Raw genomic sequence first — 17,767 nt, 5'->3', positions numbered from 1 at the left:
CGATTTACAGCATTTCTCTTTAAATAATGAACGTGGAAGAAAATGTACAAAGAAATACCATGAGCTTCTGAACGCCTCCCTCCCCCACAATGTTGTAAAAACTTATTACTAGTACTACCCTTCTACGTATTGTTTTGGGATGTGAAAATAAATAAATTGTAGTGTTATTTTGAAATTTGAAAATAGTATTTTCTTTTTCTTTTTCTTTTTCTGGGGTTCAAAATTCAAGGAGTCCCCCAGCCAAGCCAAGCCCAGCAGACCGTACCGCACGTCCCAATCTTGATCGATGTGGCAATGACCAAAGGGGAAGATCCAACGGCGAGAATCAAATGAAAATAGACCAAAAAAATAAAAAAGGGAGAAAGAGAAAAAAAAAACCCAATCAAAATCCCGAGGCGAGCGAACATGGGAGGGGGTGAAAGCAGAAAAGGCTGTCAGCCAGGTCACCCTATCTTTTCTCGTGGTGGAAATGATTCCACCACCTCTTCTCCTCCTCCTCCTATTTTTCGTTTTGTTTTTTAAATTTTTACAAAATTTCAATCCGAATTTAAAAAAGAAAAATAGGCAGTTAAATTAGATTTTATACTGTCTGAAAGATTTATTTAGAAAAAATTTTCTTTGCAGCCTACTGTTGGGACAAGCCCCACACTCAACATGTTGGGTTAAAAAAAAAAAAAAATTATATGAGGTGTGTGAAGAGTGTAATGTACAGTAAACTGATGAGTAGCATTTTTCATTTATTTATTAAATTTTGATCTTCTGTATTTTAGTGCTTATTTATTTCTGTCGCTTTATAAAATCTAATACTATAAAATTCAAGGTTTTATAAACTCCAACTCTATAAAACCTTGAGTTTGAAAAATTAGATTTACAACAAATTTAGATAACTGTAAAGGCAATAAGACCACTTCCTTTACAAAAATTATGTCTTAAAATTAAAAAAAAAAAAATAAAGGCTTTGATTGATTAAAAATAATAAATAAATAAATAAAATTCTTTCTTAACCAATTTAAATTTGGTCTAAATTTCATTTGCATTTCAAATGCCACTCCCCCTTTCTCCCCACCAATATTTATACCCCCTCTTTTCTGCCTCCCCACTCTTATATTCTCCACCGTTTCTCCACGAAAGCCAGCGAGCGAGAAAGAGAGAGAGAGCCCAGCCTTCGTCTTTTGAGGTTGGCTTGGTCTTCTTCGTCCTCTATCGATCGCCTTCTTCGGATTTCCTTGTCTCTGTAATCTTAGGTGAGCTCCGATCCGAAACATTTTCCGTTTCCTCCTCCATTTTTTATTGTCAGATTTGTTGTTTAGCTTTTGCCTTTTCGGTTACAAGCTCTCGATCTGATTTTGACCGCCATTTTCTTCGCATCCTGTTTGGTTTTGCATGAAAAATTTCGGCGTTTGTTATATTTTGCCGATAGATCGGTTTGATTATTTAAATTGAGTCAGATTGTGGTGGATGTGTGGCTGATCTAGGGTTACAGTGGCAGTTGTTTCATATTTTCTTGGTTATATAGCTGAGATCTACAAGTAGTGAACGCATTCCGCTCCATTTTCCGATTTAAGTCGACATATATCGTCTTTATTTAACCATCTATTTCCTTCGATCGATGCATTGCCTTGTGTTTGTTGCCGGTTTCTGTAGTATTGCTCGGTTGGATTATCTGATCTGGTTTCTTCGTTTAGATCTGTGAGCTTCTTGCTTAACGAGATCAGCTTCCTTCTGAATTTTCATCTTCTTTGCTATTAGTTATTGTTTATTCTTTTTAACTTCGCTTTCATACTGGACCAGAGTTTCGACCATTTTTGTTCAATATGGTTTAACTAAGATGGTTAGATCAACCGGTTGTTAATTATATAAATCTTACACGCTAAATCCAGGAGGTTTGTAGAAAGAATGATAGGAAGATTGCATTTTTAACCAATGCAAGTGGCTTACTTTCCTTTTTAAGTGAAGTAAAAGAAAAATGCTTATAAACAAACACGCACTGTTGTTATTATTTTCTTTCTTTTTGTCTTTTTCAGCAACTAATGATGGCGATTATAATAGTAGATGAAAGATTTCTGGCTTTGTGTTGAGTTTCTTGTATTTTGACCGATCCAAGATTTTATTCAGCGGATACAGTTAGATTGCTGATATACGTGTCATATCTGGTTGGAAATGAGTTTCGGTTTGCAGTGGCAAATTTTATATTACCGATGAGTACAGCATGGTGGTAGTTAGAGTAAACTATAGATTGTCCTGTTATGTTACTTCATATGATAAATGTTAGTGTATATGTTTCATGTAGGCTTGTAAAAAATGGCCGATGCTGAGGATATTCAGCCCCTCGTGTGCGACAATGGAACTGGAATGGTGAAGGTTAGTCAATCTGGACCAAGTTCCATTCCTCTGTTGCTGATAATAATTTTGCTAGATTTTTAACTTATGCTTGGCATACAGGCTGGTTTTGCCGGTGATGATGCTCCCAGGGCAGTCTTCCCAAGTATTGTGGGCAGACCTCGACACACTGGTGTTATGGTTGGGATGGGCCAAAAAGATGCCTATGTTGGTGATGAAGCCCAATCAAAGAGGGGTATTCTGACCTTGAAATATCCTATTGAGCATGGTATTGTTAGTAATTGGGATGACATGGAAAAGATCTGGCATCACACATTCTATAATGAGCTTCGCGTTGCCCCTGAAGAGCATCCAGTGCTTCTCACTGAGGCTCCTCTTAACCCTAAGGCCAACAGAGAAAAGATGACTCAAATCATGTTTGAGACCTTCAATGTACCTGCTATGTATGTTGCTATCCAGGCCGTTCTCTCTCTGTATGCCAGTGGTCGTACAACTGGTTGGTATCCATCACTATCAATAGTAAGAACCTAACACGTCTCGGTATCATTTTGGTCTCTAACCCCTAATTGGTTTCTCAATGTCATAGGTATTGTACTGGATTCTGGTGATGGTGTGAGTCACACTGTGCCAATCTACGAAGGGTATGCCCTACCGCATGCCATCCTTCGTCTGGACCTTGCTGGTCGTGATCTCACTGATGCGTTGATGAAGATTCTCACTGAGAGAGGGTACATGTTCACCACCACTGCTGAACGGGAAATTGTCCGTGACATGAAGGAGAAGCTTGCGTATGTTGCCCTTGACTACGAGCAAGAACTTGAGACTGCCAAGAGCAGCTCCTCTGTTGAGAAGAACTACGAGCTGCCTGATGGACAAGTCATCACAATTGGAGCTGAGAGATTCCGTTGCCCAGAAGTTCTCTTCCAGCCATCATTGATTGGTATGGAAGCTGCTGGAATCCACGAGACCACATACAACTCTATCATGAAGTGTGATGTGGATATTAGAAAGGATCTCTACGGAAATATCGTTCTCAGTGGTGGTTCAACCATGTTCCCTGGTATTGCTGACCGGATGAGTAAAGAGATCACTGCTCTTGCCCCAAGCAGCATGAAGATTAAGGTTGTGGCACCACCAGAGAGGAAGTACAGTGTCTGGATTGGAGGATCAATCCTTGCATCCCTCAGCACCTTCCAGCAGGTGATTGCCTGTTTGACCATTGAGAAGTTCTTTTATGCATATTGTTTTGGCCCTGACTGACATTCTTGCTTTGCTTTGTGTTAGATGTGGATTTCCAAGGGTGAGTATGACGAGTCTGGTCCATCCATCGTCCACAGGAAGTGCTTCTAAGTTCTACAACAATGCTTTGAGGGTGAGTTTTATTTCCATTTAGTTGGCTTTTTGTGTCATGTGTCATGTGAACTCGATCTGGTTGATGTGGAGACATGTCGAGGTAGAATCACCAAAGGAGGGCATGATATTTTGATCTTGATGTACCTTAGCTTTTCATCTGCGCGTGAGAGGCTTCCTTTTGTAGTTGTCCTCTGGATGTGGTGGTCAGGTCCTCAAAGTCCCTCCTCGCCTTGCACTATCTGTGGTTCAACATGTCCCTACAGTAGGATGTTTGTAGCTGGAGAGTGATTGTGTTGTTTTTCCCCCCTTCTATTTTCTTTTCTCCTTCCATAATTTGACGGTTTTTTTTTTATTCCGTGGAACATTAATGTTAATAGCTATTGTATGAGAAAATTTTATGCTAGTGTCAGTTTGCGGTCATAAACTTTCCATTGAGAATTATATTTAATTACTGGCTTGAAAGCTTGTCAATAATCTTTTGCTCTCTGCGCATTGGGTTTTCATAGGATTTTTTGTTCTGTGTTTTCCTTGTCTGTCTATGCATTTCCGCCTCAAAAAGGCTGGGAAGTGAAACCTTATGCGGCCCCTGCTTAATTTCCTATATACGTACGTTCACACAGACACAAACACATTAGAATCCTCGGACGTATAAAACGGTACTTGTTAAATTGAATGTAATTTATTGAAAGCTGTGAGAGAGGAACAAAAGTTTACCTTATCCGGGGGCGGGGGAAACGGCAGCCCAACTTATCAAGAAAAGAAACGAAACAAAAGCTAAAACATAGTATTCCCACGTGTATATTACTCGAGTATAATTGAATATGACAAATTATGGAATGAAAGGGCATTACTTTTCATAAAAAAATCATTGTTTAGAAGTGTTAATTATTATTGTAACAGTAACTAAAAGGGTCGGAATAAAAGGTGACTGGAGTGATGATTAAAGTTAATAGATAGTTAAGCCGAATGGCTGAGCATTCTTTGGTGTGCGTTGGTTAGGATCTGGAGAATCCTAAGATGATAGATATGAAAGCTCTGGATTCTTAAATAAAAGTGAGGATGGCCTTAAATTCGCTTTTTACTATTCGAAAAGGCAGGGGCGGTAAATTCCAAATAATTGCAAATTGCTTTCACTTTTTGTGCGTATATTCCTAGTATCGAGGTAAAAACTAAAACAAACGGAGATGATTGTGGATCCTATCTGCTGTAGTTATCTATCTGACTGGACAATGGGGAGCTATCATTATCTAACAAATAATTCATAACGTTACTTTCAGATTGTCCAAGGTTTTTAATTCAAATGCCTCAATTTATAATTAAAAATATTTTTATTTATATAGTTAATAATAGAAACAATATTATTAATCTTATAAAAGTATTTGTAAAAATAAGCTTCAAAATAATTTTTAAAAAAATAATACTGCATTTAATAGATCATACCCGTTTTATAAAATTATAAAGGGATCTTAATCATGACATACTTTTTATGATGCGGAATAATGTATACTAATTTGTTAGGGTCAATTAGCTCAATTATTTTCATAATGCATTAGGTTACCAAGAGGCACTCACCACTCAAATAAATAGAAGGCAAACAAAATAAGTTGGAAAGAAAATCGATGTGGGTAATGCATCACTGATCTAATTAAAAGAGGCAGTGAGTTGATTAAAATGAAAGTTGTAGATTGAAAATTAAAGGCTAAAAGTTAAGACATGACATTTATATCGATTTATAAATATAATTTTTATTTCACGATTCAATTATATATTTTGTATTTGTTTGACTTATTCTAATGCGCGCACTCACTAGTTTTTTCTCCTTTCCAATAACAAAAAATATATAGATTAATGTATGAACATAATAACTTATAATAGGAAAATATTCTGTAATTCACAAAATTGAACACAAATTAAGGTCCAAACTTAAGGGTAGGAAACGAGGAAACATTCTCAATTTATTCTCTCTGTCTCGTTAAAAGCCAAGATTTTTATTTACTTGGGGCTGAGTATATATATTAATACTAAAGAGTATTATAAAATTGAAATAAAAACTATAAAAAAAAATTAAAGAATTTCTATAATTTCAAATTTAGTTAGTTTTAATACAAAGACAATTTAGAAAATTTTAAGTTTTACTCCATTTTCTTGGAAACCATGCATTTATAAGTAGCTAGGGGAGATACTTTTGAAAGATTTACTCCAAAACTTTGGTCTTTTGAGGTATTTCTTGAGCTAGAATTGAGACTTTATTACTATGTTAGTAAAAGAATTAGGGTCTCCAAAGTTTTCTGAAGAAAATTAATATTGTTCTTTCAATATCTCAGTTATATTTTCTGCCCCTTCATTTGCTGAAAGCCATACTAGCTTTCTCACTTTCAAAGTTATTTATTGAGTTTGACGAGAGATTGCCTGTCTGTTTTTGTAGTTGAGATGAGATGGATTAAGATAAAAATTAAAATTAAAATTAAATATTATTAGAATATATTTTTTTAATATTATTATTTTTTTTTTTTGATAGGTAATAAGTAATTCATTGATAGAAATATAGGCATAGCCCAAGTACACTAGGGGTATACAAAGACATACACCTATTTAGGATTATTTTTATTTTAAAATTTATAAAAGTTAAATTTTTTTATTATATTTTATATAAAAATTTTGAAAAATTATAACGATTAAATATGATGAGATGGGACGAGACGGATCAGATAAAAAGTTTTGTAAAAGATGACAATTCTCTCGCTCTCTCCCTCTGAAAGTAGACACTTCAACTAGTAAGCTAAATGAAAAATGAAAAATACATAACACTTTATACAATAATATTTTAAAAGAAAGAGTATTTTTGTAAAATAACTTATAAAATTAACATCATTTTACAAAAATATCTTTATTTTATAACATATGTTATGAAAAATATTATGTAAAGTGTTATATATTTATCACTACTCAAGCGTAAATATGATTTGTGTATGCCTCTTGATTTTATTTTTAAATATTTGAAAAAAGAGTAATATTAGATATAAATTTCAAATAAATAAATTTTATATAAATTTTTTATAAAAAAATGAGTCTTACTAATAAATAATAAATTTTTTATATTTTTTAAAATGAGATCTATATTTTTATAAGGATTTATATAAAGCTTTTCTATTCGAAGATTTAACAAATCATTTCTCTTAATAAAAAAAAAAAAAAAAATTAGGGAAAGCCGACAACGTCGTAATTGACTAGCTCGGTCTCCCTCTTCCTCTAGTCCTTTCATTTGACATGTCTATTTTTTGGAAACTTTCTTATTTTCTTGGCTTTCATCATTTTAATAGATCTTAGGCTAGCGTTTGGATGGTACGTAAGGAGCATTGAAATTGTTGACGTTTGAGACATATTCAACTTGGCCTTACCACTTTCAGTGGAGCTAAAGATAGTCATGCATGCTGCCTTCTAATCTGAAAATAGAAGCCTATCTGTTAACCACTGACCACAAAAGTGAGAGCTCCCCCCAAATGGGGCGGGCAACCATTAAAACTAATCTCAATCTAATTCCTCTCTTTGTCTCACTAAAGATGAAGAGCCAGATTAGTTCTATTCTCTGATCAGCTTTTGCAGATGAGAAAAGGTAAAAGATTTACGTGAGAAGTTGATGATGATGATGGCTATCATGATAACTGCAATATTATCGAAGACAAATTGTTGAGTACTAGTACTGCTGTATAAAATCAGAAAGTGTTAATTTATTATATATGTTTGGCAAAAAGAGGAGGCGCTTGCGTGAAAGTGGCAGTACTGTTGGTGATTGCAGCTTAATTTGAAGATCAAAGACGAGCACGGCAGGGAAGAAGAATGTCGCAGATAATGCCAACACTCAACAAAACAGACGATGCAATAGTCTGTTATGCACCGACCATGATAACAACGAACGGTATATGGCAGGGAGATAACCCATTGGATTTCTCACTCCCCCTTTTCGTTTTGCAACTCACACTGGTCGTTGTTACCACTCGTATTCTAGTTTTTCTCCTCAAACCCATTCGCCAACCTCGTGTAGTTTCTGAAATTCTGGTACGTACGTACGTTTACTACACCATGATCTTATCCCACATCTCTCTAATCTATTGATAATGTTGGCTAAGGTGCATGCAGTTCCGAATTTTCAGTTCAAGAAATAAAAAGAATGGTTAATCTGATATGTTCTATATGTGTATACAGGGAGGAGTGATATTGGGTCCGTCTGTGCTTGGTAGGAGCTCCCAATTTGCCAGCACAATATTTCCCCTCAGAAGCGTGATGGTGCTGGAGACAATGGCGAATGTGGGTCTCCTTTATTTTCTGTTCCTGATAGGAGTAGAGATGGATATGACAGTACTCCGGCGCACAGGAAGAAAGGCCTTGGCTATTGCTGTTGCTGGTATGATTTTGCCTTTCTTTCTTGGTATTGCCTTCTCCTTCTTTCTGAACCAAAAAAATGAAGGTATGTCGCAAGGCACTTTCATCCTCTTCCTTGGGGTTACCCTCTCTGTCACCGCATTCCCGGTGCTGGCTCGAGTTCTTGCAGAGCTCAAACTCATAAACACCGAGATTGGCAGGATTGCCTTGTCTTCTGCTCTTGTTAATGACATGTGTGCTTGGATTCTCTTAGCTTTAGCAATTGCCTTGGCCGAGAACCGATCTACTACTATGGCATCTCTCTGGGTTATACTTTCAAGCGGGGCGTTCGTTGCGTTCTGCGTTTTTCTTGTCCGTCCTGCAGTCTCGTGGATAATTCGGAGAACCCCAGATGGAGAAAACTTCAGTGACTTTTACATATGTTTCATTCTGACGGGGGTAATGATCTCCGGCTTCATTACAGATGCCATCGGAACACATTCTGTTTTCGGAGCTTTCGTGTTTGGCTTGGTTATTCCAAACGGACCGCTAGGGACTGCTCTAATAGAAAAGCTTGAGGACTTTGTTTCGGGACTTTTGCTTCCTCTCTTCTTTGCCATTAGCGGGCTGAAGACTGATATATCGTCCATAAAGACAGTATCCACCTGGGGGATGCTAGTACTCGTCATTGCTCTTGCCTGTCTTGGAAAAATTGCTGGAACTCTCGTTGTTTCGGCATTCTACCAGATGCCCATGCGTGAAGGCATTACTCTTGGTTTGCTCATGAACACAAAAGGCCTTGTCGAAATGATTGTCCTCAATGTTGGCAAAGATCAGGAGGTAATGAAGAGGCTTGTAATTAAATAGCTTTATTATTCTCTAATATTTAAGCGCATGATTGCTGAAAACACAAATACATGCAGGTGTTAGATGATCAGGCATTTGCAATCATGGTGATCGTGGCAGTGATCATGACAGGAGTCATCACTCCCATTGTAACAATAATTTATAAGCCGGCAAGGAGGTTCATACCATACAAGCGGCGTACAATCCAGAAGTCGAAGACAGATGCAGAATTACGAGTGCTAACGTGCATCCACACTCCACGAAATGTCCCAACAATCATCAATCTCCTCGAAGCCTCTCACCCCACCAAGAGATCCCCCATATGCATCTACGTTCTCCACTTGGTCGAGCTCACTGGCCGCGCATCTGCCATGCTAATAGTGCATAACTCCCGGAAATCTGGACGACCAGCACTCAACAGGACCCAAGCTCAGTCCGACCACATCATTCATGCATTCGAGAACTATGAGCAGCATGCTGGTTGTGTCTCTGTTCAACCCCTCACAGCCATTTCCCCTTACTCCACCATGCACGAGGACATTTGTCATTTGGCAGAAGATAAACGAGTCGCCTTCATAATCATCCCTTTCCATAAACAACAAACCGTTGATGGAGGAATGGAAACAACAAACCCGGCCTTTCGAATGGTGAACCAGAATGTGCTAGCAAATGCGCCTTGCTCCGTTGGGGTTCTCGTTGACAAAGGCCTGAACGGCTCCGCACGCTTGTCTGCAAACCAGGTCTCTCACCAAATAGCTGTGCTGTTCTTTGGCGGACCAGATGACAGAGAAGCACTGTCCTATGCATGGAGGATGTCCGAGCATCCGGGGATTAACCTGACAGTAATGCGGTTCATTCCTAGCGAGGATGCAAATGAACTAATTGGGATTGGTTTCAATGACCCTGGGATGTTAACAGTGGAAACCGAGGATGAAAGAGAGAAGAAACAAGACGAAGAGCTTATAAACGATTTCAGGATGAAAAACATGAATGATGAATCCATTCTCTACATAGAGAAAGTGGTGAACAATGGGGAGGAGACTGTGTCGCTGATAAGGTCGATGGACAACGCGCATGATCTGTTCATAGTTGGGAGAGGACAAGGAATGGTATCGCCTCTCACGGCGGGGTTAACCGACTGGAGTGAATGCCCGGAGCTGGGTGCAATAGGGGATTTGCTTGCTTCAGCAGACTTCGTAGCCACTGTATCAGTATTGGTAGTGCAACAGTATATTGGGATGGGGCCGCAAGGGGAGGCGCTTGGGACGCCTGATAGCGGAGGTCAGCAGAATCAGCAATTCAACAACATCCTGCACATGAATCGGCAGCAACGTAGTTATGATATTAGCCCATAGGCACTTGCTGGTCAGAAGCTGCATTTGGTGCCTGATCAATAACTCCTAGCTAGAAAAAAAATCCAGGAGAAAAAAGGTGAGTAGAAAAGAAATGATAATTATAATTGTAAGTGTATAATTACTGTATAGTTACTTTACAAAAAGTGAATATATATAGGACTCATATAAAAAAAATTAATTTTTTAATAGTAGACTTTACTATTTTTCGAAGCGACTATACGGCGTTTGCATATTCCACGACTGCATGTAGCATTGCTCGGAGGAGAATCACAACTTGAAGTACAACTTTTCATCAACATTAGATTTTGGGTTCATGCTTCCGTTTAATTAATCATAAATCAATCTATGCAAAGTATAGTTAAGTTTAGTAGATAAAAATACTATATGTAATCAAGTTAGCACATATTGAAACATTATATGTACAATAGAGATAAACATTTAAAATAGTTTTTTTTAAAAAAAAAAAAACTTTGGTCGAGTGTTTTGGTCATTTATCTATTTAGTCTCCTTAAGTTAAAAAAAAAAAGGGGGGGGAGGGGGGTTGGAATTTATCTAAAAAGCAAACTAGAGAGACACATTAATCTTAGAATAAAGTTAGAAGATTTAATTGTAAACATACTTACCCAAAAAAAGTTAATCGTAAATATTGCATAAATAAAACAAAAATTCTAATTATAGGTCTGTGAGTATATATTGATGTGACAATATCTAATTCATAAAATAAAAATTTATAAATTTAAATTCTGTAAATCAAATCCTAATATGATATGTATTCCTTTTATATTTAAATTTTAACATGATAGTTTGAGAAATGATATTTATAATTTTAAAATATATAAATTTGACACATTAAAAAAAATACCAGATCTATGTAAAAAATATTTTTTCTTAAAATATTAATTTTTTTAAAAATTGAATGTACCAACTTTGACTCTAAGTAGTATTAGCTTCCGTTTGAATAATGAGATAAAATGATATAGTTTTAGATTAAAGTTGAAAATTGAATAAAATATTATTAGAATATTATTTTTTAATATTATTATTATTTTAAAAATTTAAAAATTTAAATTTTTATTATATTTTATATAAAAGTTTAAAAAAATTATAGAGAGTAGATATCAAATACAAGACTACTGCTACATTTTCGAGAGACGTAGTCCGAGAACCCACCGAAAAGGCAAAACTAGTTTTTTTATTTCTTTAATTGCTAAATAAATAAATAAATTCTATTCGGATCCAAATTCGGATCCCAAAGGATTTCTGATTTGGGTATCCAAACGGACTTATGTATATACGGGATCCCATGCCTACTGTGCTTCTATCTGCTTTCGAGGTCTGTAATTGGTACGGTAATTTTTAATGGAACGATAATTATGCTTAAAAGATTCTAAAATATCTGGTGCAGCATGGCTCTGGCCTCTCTTCTGTCTCTTGCTTCGGCGTTAGAAAATTGATGATAGCAGATAGTACAGTACTTTTCAATAATCCGCACCAAGTCTTGATGTTTCTCTCTCTCCATTTTCACTTCGGTTCGGCGTTCGAATCTATGTAGGATTCCTTTACCACCCACAATTGCAAACATCATAACAAACAAAAGTCTCTCGGTTTCTTTCGCTCTCCATTTGCACTTCAAATTTTTTTTTTTCCTCTTGAAACTTTCAATCTCCTTGAGCCCTCAGCCTTTCCGTAATGGCTGTCTGTCTGAGAACATCGAGAGCCATTATCAATAGTCTTCAATCTAAAGTAGGTTTGTTGAGCATGATCAGCCAAAGTTCTTGCTGGAGTTCTTTAACCCATCATCGTGAACCTCCATTTTCTTCTCTGAAAGCTCAAAATGTCAGAGACCCAGATGCAAATTTCTGTGATAAAGCAACGCTTTACTCCTCTCGCCGTTTCGAATCAGTCAAAACCGAAAAACAGTTCAATTCTCCTGATGACGTTGATCATTATCAGGTACGCGCTGAATGTGAACTTTAATTCCATTTTTTAAATTTAGATATATTACGTTTTTTGGTCTGAACTCTGATATGCTCAGAACCAGTCCTTTATTTATGTAATATTTGATTGTATTTTGCATTGTCTGTTCGATCGTGCTCAAATGATTGAGTTTTTCGTGCTTTTTTTACTTGTAAAAAAAGTTTTCGATGCTTTTCGCATAGTTTAATGAATTTTAATGTGCTTCATGTGGAACTAGTAGCAAGTGCAAATTGGCGAGCAGATATTGAGGTTTACATTTTGATTCTCTTCCATGCTTCTGCTTATCATTTCATAAGTTTCATCGAAAGTTTCATTTTTTAAACTTTATCTCCGAAGTAAGGAATTGAAAAGGAAGTTTAATTGTGTTTTGGTACGAATAACACATTCAAAAGCTCAGCAGTAGTTTGTTGCCCAGAAGGATATCTTGTCCTTTTATTCTTTGGATAGGAAAGTTGCCTTGGGTATATCTCATGAGTTGTAGGGACACAACATTAACGGGTTATGTTAAATAATTTGAAACTAAATTACTGCAACATTTTGAGAATCTTTTATATATATATATATTAATTTATTCACAAATAAAATTTTCTCTGCTGTGTACTAAGTGTGGCTTAATTGCAGATTACTAATAAGTCAATCATGTGCCCGAAATACAGAATTTAGAGGTAAGAGATAGGAGCTTATTGGAGTAAAAACTGGAAGTTTAGAATATCAACAACGATGAGTCCTTTGAGGTGCATATCCTTGGGGTGCATCCTATCACTATAAGCTCTGTTCCCTTGAAAGGGATTTCTGTATTTAATCCGGTAAATAAGAAAAAAGGTAAATAACGCATGTTCAGTTCTTAATTTTAGTTTCCTCCCATTGGATCAAAATGGAAAAAATAGCCCTCCTTAATCGACTTGGTGCAATGTAATCAAATATCATGTTAGGAAAAACTTGTGTGGATGCCCTTAGAGTTTCCTAGGAGAGTTGAGAGATGTTTGCGATAGATCGTGAAGCTTTCTGCATCTTCCCAGAAATGACAGTTATTTGTTATTGTTTGGTGTTTTGTTTGTGGTTGCCCCTTGTATCGCTAAGTATTCAGGAGATGTATATACTACAGAAAGATAATGTTTATTCATGTTTTTTTAGGAAGAGGAGGATTCTCCAATTTTATTAGATGCCTTCACTTCTGGCAGAGGAATACCATATTGCAAATAATGTTCATTCACCCAACTTCATTTCTACCTGGTCAATTTCAAATCACATCTCAGGGTTCAAGAAAGCAGTTTTATGATGAGTACAAGCTGAATGTTCATTTATATTGCAATAACATACTATTATTATGGTCACTATTAAATCATTCGTTAAAATTAGGAGTGATTTATGAAAATGAAAACTTTCATATTTACTAACTTGTGCCATTGTCATGATAAAAATGCATTAATAATGTTTCGTGAGCATATAACATTGAGGTGGGATTTGGATAGTGAGATGAGATGAGATAGTTTTAAATGAAAGTTGAAAGTTGTATAAAATATTGTTAGATTTTTTTTTTAATATTATTATTGTTTTGGAATTTGAAATAGTTGAATTATTTATTGTATTTTATGTGGGAATTTGTGAAAATTGTAATGTTGAGATGAGATGGGTTGAGATGGTTTTATTATTCAAACCTATCGGTCTTTCTGGAACTTACATGGAGAAAGAATGACTTCTACTAACCTCTCTGATTTCTATAACATTTGAAGGGAGGTCATGCAAAGATTTACCATATAATTTTCTCGTGACCATTGGTGGAATGATTAGTAAGCAAGCTTTTCCACTTCCTTTTTGTTTGAAGTCAATCTGTGGAAATTAGTAATGCTAAATATGGGTCACGATATTCTATCAAAGAAGGTTAACCTTAGAACAGACTTAACAAGACCCTCAGCAGGCCAGCGGAAGTTTTCTTGAAGTTGCAAAGTACCATTGGATGTCTGATACAGCATATCAAATCATGCATTTTTTTTTATCTTAATTTTGTCTTCAGTTTTTCTTTCAGTGTCTTAGTCTAATCTACACACTTTGTTTTGTCTGCATTTCATGAATTTGCGTCTTCTTGTATCTGCATTTATTGAATATCCCTTTCTCAGCAGATCTTAGATTTCCCGGGAGGAAAGGTTGCATTCACTTCTGAGATGAGGTTCATATCTGAATCCCCTGTTGAGCGGGCACACTGTTACCGGGTCCTTGACAATGATGGGCAGCTGATTCTCTGCAGCAAATTTAAGAAAGTATTCCTCCTTTACTCTTTCCCCTCTCAAATGAAGTCATTCTCTTTGTACTAATCTTCTCAAACTAAATCCAACACAAACCTCTCTTATGGGTGAATAGGTCAGTGAGGAAATGGCTATAAAAATGTACAGTGACATGGTTACTCTGCAAACCATGGATGCTTTTTTCTATGAGGCACAACGGCAAGGAAGAATTTCATTTTACGCCACCACAATTGGAGAAGAGGCCATTAACATTGCATCAGCAGCAGCTCTTACCATTGATGACCTTGTCTTCCCTCAGGTTACAGGCACACACATAGACATGTGTACTTGCTTTACTATTCCTCTAAGCAGTACATATTCGTAGGATTTAGATTCCCCTGGACATGAGTGATACTGAGAATGTTGCAAGAATAAAATTTCTTGTGCTCTGCAGTATAGGGAACCTGGGGTCCTATTGTGGCGTGGTTTCACTCTGAAGGAATTTGCAAACCAGTGTTTTGGAAACAAAGCTGATAATGGAAAAGGGAGGCAGATGCCTATCCATTATGGGTCTAACAAGCACAATTACTTCACTGTGGCAGCAACAATTGCGTAAGTTATAAACTATTTATATCGTAGTTTTCTCATGTAGGGAGAGCACCAATATACCCTGTGCACAATTAAGCTCAGATCTAAAGGTTCAAACCATAAATTTAAGAAAGTTTTGGTTGCCATGGCCCATCAAACCATGTATCTTTGCTTCTGATCATCTTTTGAAAATGAGAGCCACATAATTCCTTCCTGTTTTGCAGTACACAACTTCCCCATGCAGTGGGTGCTGCATATTCATTGAAGATGGACAGAAGAAATGCATGCGTAATTACTTACTTTGGTGACGGTGGCACCAGTGAGGTGAACAGATGAACAGAGGCTATTTCTTTTTTTTTTTGTGGGGGGGGGAGTTTGAATGCAGCATAAAAAATTGAAGTTATTGAATGTGTTTGGTAGTTCTTTTCACTATAGTTGTCTATACTGTAACCCATTTCCTTTATTGCACCACTCTTAGGACGCCAAGACAGTTATTGACACCTTAAACTAGGTAGTATGATTTCAATATTTTTTCCTCATCTTCATTATACATAATAATAGAACAGACACCCTTACCCTAGACAATGAAAAACTTAATGATTACATTTTCATTACCTGTCTAGCAGTCCGGGAGACACTGAGTTCACTGACTGCGGCTTTTGGTTGTTTGTTTTCTCTACACCTAATAATTTTAGGGAGATTTCCATGCTGCTCTGAATCTTGCGGCGGTTAGGGAGGTCCCGGTTATATTTTTTTGTCGGAACAATGGCTGGGCTATTAGTACCCCTACTACAGATCAGTTTCGAAGTACTCTTCCCTATCATTGTTCTTTCTTGCACTTTAAAATTCCTGTTACTGCATCTTTTTTAAGTCCACATTCTAATCTGTTCATGCTATTTTTTTTAACTGGCAGGTGATGGTGTTGTTGTTAAAGGCCGTGGTTATGGGATTCGAAGTATTCGAGTGGATGGTAATGATGCTCTAGCAATTTATAGTTCAGTTCACGCTGCGCGTGAAATGGCAATCAGTGAACAAAGACCAATCTTGATTGAGGTCAATTAAGTCTCTACATGTCAGTTCATTGGGCCACTAAAAGGTTTAGCGTTAAACCTACATATCTCACATTCTGATGTTCAACACCATCTTTTTGTTGACAGGCGCTTACATATCGTGTGGGGCATCACTCCACTTCTGATGATTCCACCAAGTACCGCCCAGTTGATGAGATTGAATGGTGGAGATCGGCACGAGATCCTGTAGCTAGATTTAGAAAATGGATTGAGAGCAATGGTTGGTGGTGCAGTGAAGCTGAGTCAGAGCTAAGAAACAGTGTGAAAACACAGGTATAAATTACTGTACTTAAAGAAAAATTTCAAGGGTCATAAATTTATTTACACTTTCACTATTGCTTTTATTTTCTTGTGCTTTTTCAAACAAGTTACTTCTACCAACTTCATTGTTCAAATGGTGCCTACTGGAAGAAAGAAAACACTAGTTTCATATGAGAAGTTATGTATGAGCATTCTGAAGATCAAAACAAAAGTTTTCTATTTGGATTTATAAAACCAAGTGTAAGACTTACTATGTAATAAAAAGAAAAGGACAAGGCAAAGAGAAGGCATATTCACTTGCATCCTGAAAGAAACTAAGATGTTGAACATAAAAGGTTGGAAGAAAAGTCTTTCCTGTTGTCTCTGCACTCTTAACTTTGAAAAACAAACCAACAAATAAATACAAAAAAAAAAAAAACTTAATGATATGTATACCTTTGTCACTAGATTGAAAAAACTTGATGATTTATAGGCTTATAGGTATATGTTGGTAAGTTCAGGGCACAATTAACATTTATGTATTTTAGGAAATAGACTAAATAATGCCAACATTGTATGACATACCACAATCCAATCTTTAAAAGCTGCAAAATGCGTAGTTCATAGGCCATTAGATTCACAATCTGCAACAAAGATGCCACTACAGTTAGCAGCTCTATGGAAACCACTCCTGTGATTTTTCTTTTAGATACTCTTCACGCCGTGTGTTAAATTCAATAATACATTTGTTGCAAATGTCTAACCCATGACACTTCTCCAACAGCTATTGCAGGCAATTCAAGAGGCAGAAAAAATCGAGAAATCTCCACTTGCCGAGCTTTTCACCGACGTGTATGATGTCCCCCCTTCAAATCTTAGTGAGCAGGAGAAACTGTTGAGAGAGACCATCAGACGACACCCACAGGATTACCCACAAGATGTTCCTATTTAGATTAATCGAAATATGCACAGATATGCTGCTAAATTCATTCATGAAAGCTTGGACTTGTTTCTTGCATCTGCTATTCTATTACAGGAAAGGTAGTGAAAGCATATGGGATGGTTTGCTGCCATTTAACTTTAAATATGCATTTGGCCCTTCATCTAATGAAGCAAAACCCGCACTGGTCCTTGCCTTAGTGTATATTTTTCGTTGTGCGTCTATTTCTATTCTCAAATTCCAGCTAACACAAACGTTACTGTTGACATTGATGAAATAATGATACGCGATTTATCCTAGTTAAACTAGAAAGTTCACCACCTTGAAACCCCAAAAGAGAAATAATAGCGAAGAGCTGGTACGATGATAATAAAAGAGTTTAGATTCGAAATGTATACAATTGTCAACAAGGTTGACATCTATAGCTGTATGAGGACCTTTCCACTTTCAGAGTAGCTCTTCAATATGGACTTGGGA

At 36.5% G+C, this 17,767-nt stretch overlaps 3 protein-coding genes across 4 annotated transcripts; all 3 read left to right on the top strand.

The window, feature by feature from the left end:
• The first annotated feature begins 1,040 nt into the window (after window positions 1–1,040).
• Window positions 1,041–4,167, top strand: LOC109008915 (actin-7). The gene is made up of 5 exons (XM_018989198.2): window positions 1,041–1,244; window positions 2,291–2,361; window positions 2,443–2,836; window positions 2,927–3,540; window positions 3,625–4,167. The coding sequence occupies exons 2-5, from the start codon at window positions 2,302–2,304 to the stop codon at window positions 3,688–3,690; spliced, it is 1,134 nt and encodes a 377-aa protein (XP_018844743.1). The 5' UTR covers window positions 1,041–1,244; window positions 2,291–2,301; the 3' UTR covers window positions 3,691–4,167.
• A 2,996-nt stretch (window positions 4,168–7,163) lies between these two features.
• LOC109008832 (cation/H(+) antiporter 15-like) lies at window positions 7,164–10,467 on the top strand. The gene is made up of 3 exons (XM_018989062.2): window positions 7,164–7,749; window positions 7,897–8,892; window positions 8,976–10,467. The coding sequence occupies exons 1-3, from the start codon at window positions 7,531–7,533 to the stop codon at window positions 10,251–10,253; spliced, it is 2,493 nt and encodes an 830-aa protein (XP_018844607.2). The 5' UTR covers window positions 7,164–7,530; the 3' UTR covers window positions 10,254–10,467.
• A 1,139-nt stretch (window positions 10,468–11,606) lies between these two features.
• Window positions 11,607–17,494, top strand: LOC109008914 (2-oxoisovalerate dehydrogenase subunit alpha 2, mitochondrial-like). 2 transcript variants are annotated; one of them, XM_018989196.2, is made up of 9 exons: window positions 11,607–12,206; window positions 14,348–14,488; window positions 14,589–14,771; window positions 14,907–15,064; window positions 15,265–15,364; window positions 15,736–15,847; window positions 15,954–16,093; window positions 16,198–16,383; window positions 17,135–17,494. In XM_018989196.2, the coding sequence occupies exons 1-9, from the start codon at window positions 11,943–11,945 to the stop codon at window positions 17,300–17,302; spliced, it is 1,452 nt and encodes a 483-aa protein (XP_018844741.1). In that variant the 5' UTR covers window positions 11,607–11,942; the 3' UTR covers window positions 17,303–17,494. The 2 variants fall into 2 exon arrangements, with proteins under 2 accessions (XP_018844741.1, XP_018844742.1); XM_018989197.2 differs by having other exon boundaries at window positions 11,608–12,206; window positions 14,351–14,488.
• Window positions 17,495–17,767: the final 273 nt, after the last annotated feature.

Source organism: Juglans regia, chromosome 10 (assembly GCF_001411555.2).
Source record: "Juglans regia cultivar Chandler chromosome 10, Walnut 2.0, whole genome shotgun sequence".
In the NCBI taxonomy this organism is placed as follows: Eukaryota; Viridiplantae; Streptophyta; class Magnoliopsida; order Fagales; family Juglandaceae; genus Juglans; species Juglans regia.
Note: the sequence above shows the minus strand (reverse complement) of the source record. Positions and strands in the feature narration are given on the sequence as shown.

What these genes read in the sequence shown, in the direction of transcription:
- LOC109008915 (XM_018989198.2), top strand. Translation starts at nt 2,302, where the DNA reads ATGGCCGATGCTGAGGATATTCAGCCCCTCGTGTGCGACAATGGAACT. An exon ending in ATGGAACTGGAATGGTGAAG is followed by an intron (nt 2,362 to 2,442) that starts GTTAGTCAATCT and finishes CTTGGCATACAG; the next exon opens with GCTGGTTTTGCCGGTGATGA. An exon ending in CCCTCAGCACCTTCCAGCAG is followed by an intron (nt 3,541 to 3,624) that starts GTGATTGCCTGT and finishes GCTTTGTGTTAG; the next exon opens with ATGTGGATTTCCAAGGGTGA.
- LOC109008914 (XM_018989196.2), top strand. Translation starts at nt 11,943, where the DNA reads ATGGCTGTCTGTCTGAGAACATCGAGAGCCATTATCAATAGTCTTCAA. An exon ending in GTGACGGTGGCACCAGTGAG is followed by an intron (nt 15,365 to 15,735) that starts GTGAACAGATGA and finishes TAATAATTTTAG; the next exon opens with GGAGATTTCCATGCTGCTCT. An exon ending in AAAGACCAATCTTGATTGAG is followed by an intron (nt 16,094 to 16,197) that starts GTCAATTAAGTC and finishes TTTTGTTGACAG; the next exon opens with GCGCTTACATATCGTGTGGG.
- LOC109008832 (XM_018989062.2), top strand. Translation starts at nt 7,531, where the DNA reads ATGTCGCAGATAATGCCAACACTCAACAAAACAGACGATGCAATAGTC. An exon ending in GTGTAGTTTCTGAAATTCTG is followed by an intron (nt 7,750 to 7,896) that starts GTACGTACGTAC and finishes ATGTGTATACAG; the next exon opens with GGAGGAGTGATATTGGGTCC. An exon ending in ATGTTGGCAAAGATCAGGAG is followed by an intron (nt 8,893 to 8,975) that starts GTAATGAAGAGG and finishes AAATACATGCAG; the next exon opens with GTGTTAGATGATCAGGCATT.